Below are 7,500 nucleotides of genomic sequence, written 5' to 3'. Positions count from 1 at the left end.
TTCTTCTTTACAATAGGATTTTTGAAAAGAGAAGTATCAGAAGCAGAACGAAGGTGACGAGTTGGAATGTACACTTCAAGGAGGCCAGAGAGATAGCAAGGACCAGAGCTTGAGAGGGCAGAAAACGTCAGAGCAGAAAGCTTGTATTCAATTCTTTTTGAAACTGGCAGCCAGTGAAGAGAGTGGAAGAGAGGAGTAATGTGTTCAAATTTGGAGGATCTGAAAGTAAATCGAGCAGCATTGTTCTGAACTCTCTGATGTTTATCCAGTGAAGTTTTTGGAATGCTAGCAGGCAAGAACAGAGTTGCAGTAATCAATCCTAGACAAAATAAATGCACAGACTAACATTTTGGTTGCCTCCATAGACAGGTAGTGGTGAATAGAACTAATTCTTCGCAACTCAAGATAAACTGATTTGCAAATGTTTGAAAAAATTTTTTAAGGTGTTGCTGAAATGACAGACTGTGGTCAAGACAAACACCAAGGCTCCTCACTGATTGGGAACAGGAATGACAGTGTTGTTTACCAGAAGAGAATGAGGGAGAGACAGGTGGTTCATACATTTCTTGGGGCAAGCAAGCAACAGTTCAGTCTTTTCATCATTCAGCTGCAGTTTGTTGAAGTCATCCAAGACGTTCATAATAATCATAATGAAAGCACAAAGGGAGGGGGAGAGAGAGAGAGAGAGAGAGAGAGAGAGAGAGAAGCCATGTCATAGTGAATACATTATTTTTCATATTAGTTATTACTTCATAAAATTCATTCATAAATAAATGATAAAGGTCTGTAGAGGGAAACTTTGGATTTTCCTATTATTGTTACTGAGGGTTTTCTTTTGTTTTTTTTTTGTTTTTTTGTTTGACACAAATTCACTTTCTCTAGAAATATTTGTCAATACCAATTGTGATGAAATATAGAAGGAAAATAAGTCTTTAGTTTACATAGTCGTAGTGTGACTGCTATGGATGAAACTGTAGTCCCTGATGGTAAACAGTTTATTTTGTAAAGCCTCCAGATCTACAGGATTTTCTGGGGTCCTTCCCTGTCGTTGTGTTCCTGGCATTTGGGTTTGCTTGTAATTTTTAGACAGTATGACATACTTATAGCTATACTAATTGATAATTATTGTCTGCAGCTAAAAGAAGAGAAAAATCAATTCTGGACAGAACACACAGAATGACATTAAGTACTGTAGCATCAACATGTTTATTACCTACATTAATATATTGGGTATTGATGTGTGTGTTGTGACAGGGGGGTGACAGGGGTATTGATGTGTGTGTTGTGACAGGGGGGTGACAGGGGTATTGATGTGTGTGTTGTGACAGGGGGGTGACAGGGGTATTGATGTGTGTGTTGTGACAGGGGGGGTGGGGGTGACAGGGGTATTGATGTGTGTGTGGTGACAGGGGTCATGTGTGTGTGTGGTGACAGGGGTATTGATGTGTGTGTTGTGACAGGGGTATCAATGTGTGTGTGGTGACAGGGGTATCGATGTGTGTGTGGTGACAGGGGGGTGACAGGGGTATTGATGTGTGTTGTGACAGGGGTATTGATGTGTGTGTGGTGACAGGGGTATTGATGTGTGTGTGGTGACAGGGGAGTGACAGGGGGGTGACAGGGGTATTGATGTGTGTGTGGTGACAGGGGAGTGACAGGGGGGTGACAGGGGTATTGATGTGTGTGTGGTGACAGGGGGGTGACATTGGTATTGATGTGTGAGTGGTGACAGGGGGGTGACATTGGTATTGATGTGTGTGGTGACAGGGGGGTGACAGGGGTATTGATGTGTGTTGTGACATGGGGGTGACAGGGGTATTGATGTGTGTGTGGTGACAGGGGGGTGACAGGGGTATTGATGTGTGTTGTGACATGGGGGTGACAGGGGTATTGATGTGTGTGTGGTGACAGGGGGGTGACAGGGGTATTGATGTGTGTGTGGTGACAGGGGGGTGACAGGGGTATTGATGTGTGTGTGGTGACATGGGGGTGACAGGGGTATTGATGTGTGTTTGTCACTTTGTGTGTGTGTGTCTCTCTCTCTCTGTGGTGACAGGGGTGTTGATGTGTGTGTGTGTGTGTGTGTGTGTGTGTGTCTGTGTGGTGACAGGGGTGTTGATGTGTGTGTGTGTGTGTGTGTGTGTGTGTGTGTCTCTCTCTCTCTCTCTCTCTGTGGTGACAGGGGTGTTGATGTGTGTGTGTTGACAAGGGTATTGATGTGGGGTATTGATGGGGTAATGATGTGGCAGCAGGGTCTTGATATGGAGTTAATGATGTGGCGACAGGGTGTTGGTGTGCGGATAATGATGTGTTGACAGGGTGCTGATGTGGGGTAATGATGTAGTGACAGGGTGTTGATGTGGGGGTAATGATGTGGCGACGGTGTTGATGTGTGGTGGTAATGATGTGGTGACAGGGTGTTGATGTGCGGATAATGATGTGGTGACAGGGTGCTGATGTGGGGTAATGATGTGGTGACAGGGTGTTGATGTGGGGGTAATGATGTGGCGACAGGGTGTTGATGTGGGGTAATGTGGCAACAGGGTGTTGATGTGGGGGTAATGATGTGGCGACAGGGTGTTGATGTGGGGGTAATGATATGGCAACAGGGTGGTGATGTGGGGTAATGATGTGGCAACAGGGTGTTGATGTGGGGGTAATGATGTGGCGACGGTGTTGATGTGTGGGGGTAATGATGTGACAGGGTGTTGATGTGGGGTAATGTGGCAACAGGGTGTTGATGTGGGGGTAATGATGTGGCGACAGGGTGTTGATGTGGGGTAATGATGTGGCAACAGGGTGTTGATGTGGGGGTAATGATGTGGCGACAGGGTGTTGATGTGGGGATAATGATGTGGCAACAGGGTGTTGATGTGGGGTAATGATGTGGCAACAGGGTGTTGATGTGGGGGTAATGATGTGGCGACAGGGTGTTGATGTGTGGGGGGTAATGATGTGGCGACAGGGTGTTGATGTGGGGTAATGATGTGGCAACAGGGTGTTGATATGTGGTTAATGATGTGGCGACAGGGTGTTGATGTGGGGGTAATGATGTGGCGACAGGGTGTTGATGTGGGGGTAATGATGTGGGGGTAATGATGTGGCGACAGGGTGTTGATGTGGGGGTAATGATGTGGCGACAGGGTGTTGATGTGGGGGTAATGATGTGGCGACGGGGTGTTGATGTGGGGGTAATGTGGCGACAGGGTGTTGATGTGGGGGTAATGATGTGGCGACGGGGTGTTGATGTGGGGTAACGATGTGGTGACAGGGTGTTGATGTGGGGTAACGATGTGGCGACAGGGTGTTGATGTGGGGGTAATGATGTGGTGACAGGGTGTTGATGTGGGGTAATGATGTGGCGACGGGGTGTTGATGTGTGGGGGGTAATGATGTGGTGACAGGGTGTTGATGTGGGGGTAATGATGTGGCGACAGGGTGTTGATGTGGGGGTAATGATGTGGCAACAGGGTGTTGATGTGGGGGTAATGATGTGGTGACAGGGTGTTGATGTGGGGATAATGATGTGGCAACAGGGTGTTGATGTGGGGTAATGATGTGGCGACAGGATCATCGTGCCGTGGAAGGAGTTCCGCATCACGCTGCATGAGACACACCCCATCGGGTCTCCCCTGGAGGCCATGGCTCTCAAGTCCACCATCGACCTCACCTGTAACGACTTCATTTCTGTCTTTGAGTTTGACGTCTTCTGCAGGTAAACGCTCTGTGTGTGTGTGTGTGTTTCTGTGTGTAAGTGTGTGTGTGTGTGTGTGAGAGAGAGAGAGAGAGAGAGAGAGAGACTGTATGTGTTAGTGTGTGTGCGTTTGTGTTAGTGTGTGTGCAGTGATGGGCATGTGATTGACATGTGATAGGTCATTGGAACAAAGCAGGCAACTTGTGATTTTTAAAAAAATCAGTAAATCCAAAATTCAGCAGATTGAATTAGAAACATGAATGCAGGCACAAATAAAAGAACTCCAAGAAATGGATGGTACTGTAATCAATTTATAAATGCCTTATGTGAGTTATGGACTGACAACACACAGCTTACGACATTATATGAGATGCTTTATTGACAGATAAGCTTACAACACAGAATGAGATGCCTTACGCCTGATGGACTGACAACATACAGCCTACAACACAGAACAAGATGCTTTATGGACTGACAACATACAGCCTACAACACAGAACAAGATGCCTTATGGACTGACAACAGACAGCCTACAACACAGAACAAGATGCTTTATGGACTGACAACATACAGCCTACAACACAGAACAAGATGCCTTATGGACTGACAACAGACAGCCTACAACACAGAACAAGATGCCTTATGGACTGACAACATACAGTCTACAACACAGAACAAGATGCCTTATGGACTGACAGCATACAGCCTACAACACAGAACAAGATGCCTTATGGACTGACAACATACAGCCTACAACACAGAACAAGATGCCTTATGGACTGACAACAGACAGCCTACAACACAGAACAAGATGCCTTATGGACTGACAACAGACAGTCTCCAACACAGAACAAGATGCCTTATGGACTGACAACAGACAGTCTACAACACAGAACAAGATGCCTTATGCACCTACAACAGACAGCCTACAACACAGAACAAGATGCCTTATGGACTGACAACAGACACAACTCACAACACAGAACAAGATGCCTTATGCACCTACAACATACAGCCTACAACACAGAACAAGATGCCTTATGGACTGACAACAGACACAACTCACAACACAGAACAAGATGCCTTATGGACTGACAACAGACACAACTCACAACACAGAACAAGATGCCTTATGGACTGACAACAGACAGCCTACAACACAGAACAAGATGCCTTATGGACTGACAACAGACACAACTCACAACACAGAACAAGATGCCTTATGGACTGACAACAGACACAACTCACAACACAGAACAAGATGCCTTATGGACTGACAACAGACAGCCTACAACACAGAACAAGATGCCTTATGGACTGACAACAGACACAACTCACAACACAGAACAAGATGCCTTATGGACTGACAACAGACACAACTCACAACACAGAACAAGATGCCTTATGGACTGACAACAGACACAACTCACAACACAGAACAAGATGCCTTATGGACTGACAACAGACAGCCTACAACACAGAACAAGATGCCTTATGGACTGACAACAGACACAACTCACAACACAGAACAAGATGCCTTATGGACTGACAGCATACAGCCTACAACACAGAACAAGATGCCTTATGGACTGACAACAGACACAACTCACAACACAGAACAAGATGCCTTATGGACTAACAACATACAGCCTACAATACAGAACAAGATGCCTTATGGACTGACAACATACAGCCTACAACACAGAACAAGATGCCTTATGGACTGACAGCATACAGCCTACAACACAGAACAAGATGCCTTATGGACTGACAACAGACAGCCTACAACACAGAACAAGATGCCTTATGGACTGACAACAGACACAACTCACAACACAGAACAAGATGCCTTATGGACTGACAACAGACACAACTCACAACACAGAACAAGATGCCTTATGGACTGACAACAGACACAACTCACAACACAGAACAAGATGCCTTATGGACTGACAACAGACAGCCTACAACACAGAACAAGATGCCTTATGGACTGACAGCATACAGCCTACAACACAGAACAAGATGCCTTATGGACTGACAACATACAGCCTACAACACAGAACAAGATGCCTTATGGACTGACAACATACAGCCTACAACACAGAACAAGATGCCTTATGGACTGACAACAGACACAACTCACAACACAGAACAAGATGCCTTATGGACTGACAACATACAGCCTACAACACAGAACAAGATGCCTTATGGACTGACAACATACAGCCTACAACACAGAACAAGATGCCTTATGGACTGACAGCATACAGCCTACAACACAGAACAAGATGCCTTATGGACTGACAACATACAGCCTACAACACAGAACAAGATGCCTTATGGACTGACAACATACAGTCTACAACACAGAACAAGATGCCTCATGGACTGACAGCATACACAACTCACAACACAGAACAAGATGCCTTATGGACTGACAACAGACAGCCTACAACACAGAACAAGATGCCTTATGGACTGACAACAGACACAACTCACAACACAGAACAAGATGCCTTATGGACTGACAACATACAGCCTACAACACAGAACAAGATGCCTTATGGACTGACAACATACAGCCTACAACACAGAACAAGATGCCTTATGGACTGACAACATACAGTCTACAACACAGAACAAGATGCCTTATGGACTGACAACAGACACAACTCACAACACAGAACAAGATGCCTTATGGACTGACAGCATACAGCCTACAACACAGAACAAGATGCCTTATGGACTGACAACATACAGCCTACAACACAGAACAAGATGCCTTATGGACTGACAACATACAGCCTACAACACAGAACAAGATGCCTTATGGACTGACAGCATACAGCCTACAACACAGAACAAGATGCCTTATGGACTGACAACATACACAACTCACAACACAGAACAGGATGCCTTATGGACTGACAACATACAGCCTACAACACAGAACAAGATGCCTCATGGACTGACAGCATACAGTCTACAACACAGAACAAGATGCCTTATGGACTGACAACATACAGTCTACAACACAGAACAAGATGCCTTATGGACTGACAACAGACACAACTCACAACACAGAACAAGATGCCTTATGGACTGACAGCATACAGCCTACAACACAGAACAAGATGCCTTATGGACTGACAACATACAGCCTACAACACAGAACAAGATGCCTTATGGACTGACAACATACAGCCTACAACACAGAACAAGATGCCTTATGGACTGACAGCATACAGCCTACAACACAGAACAAGATGCCTTATGGACTGACAACATACACAACTCACAACACAGAACAAGATGCTTTATGGACTGACAACATACAGCCTACAACACAGAACAAGATGCCTCATGGACTGACAGCATACACAACTCACAACACAGAACAAGATGCCTTATGGACTGACAACATACAGCCTACAACACAGAACAAGATGCCTTATGGACTGACAGCATACAGCCTACAACACAGAGCAAGATGGGGAAGTAATATGTTTCAACCCTGCAGTTGTCCATAGGCAGTATGATAAAACATGGAAAGTATGAAATCAAAGGGTGTAAAAATGTATACAAATTATTAATATATCTATCTGTCTGTCTATCTACTTATCTGTCTATGATGTATGGTGTCTTGAATCAGAAGTTAAAACCTGTGAGAGGAGGAATCAGAGAATTTTTACATTTGAGTCTTCTTCAGACAAAACAATAAAACACACTCACAAATGTAGATAGTCATGTATACGAACAGGGCAAGTCAGATTCAGATATTGACTTACATCACCAGTGCTGTA

General features: G+C 45.0%; 1 protein-coding gene across 5 annotated transcripts in view; it reads left to right on the top strand.

The window, feature by feature from the left end:
• Positions 1–7,500, top strand: part of LOC143277392 (E3 ubiquitin-protein ligase CBL-like) — a 58,791-nt gene that overhangs the window by 6,387 nt on the left and 44,904 nt on the right. For all 5 annotated transcript variants that reach the window (XM_076582176.1, XM_076582178.1, XM_076582177.1 and 2 more), the window contains exon 2: positions 3,569–3,715. In XM_076582176.1, coding sequence (XP_076438291.1) covers positions 3,569–3,715 — 147 coding nt within the window. The remainder of the gene's footprint in view (positions 1–3,568; positions 3,716–7,500) is intronic.

The sequence above is a fragment of the Babylonia areolata genome, chromosome 34, assembly GCF_041734735.1.
Source record: "Babylonia areolata isolate BAREFJ2019XMU chromosome 34, ASM4173473v1, whole genome shotgun sequence".
NCBI lineage: Eukaryota > Metazoa > Mollusca > Gastropoda > Neogastropoda > Buccinidae > Babylonia > Babylonia areolata.
This window is presented reverse-complemented; position numbering and strand designations above follow the sequence as displayed.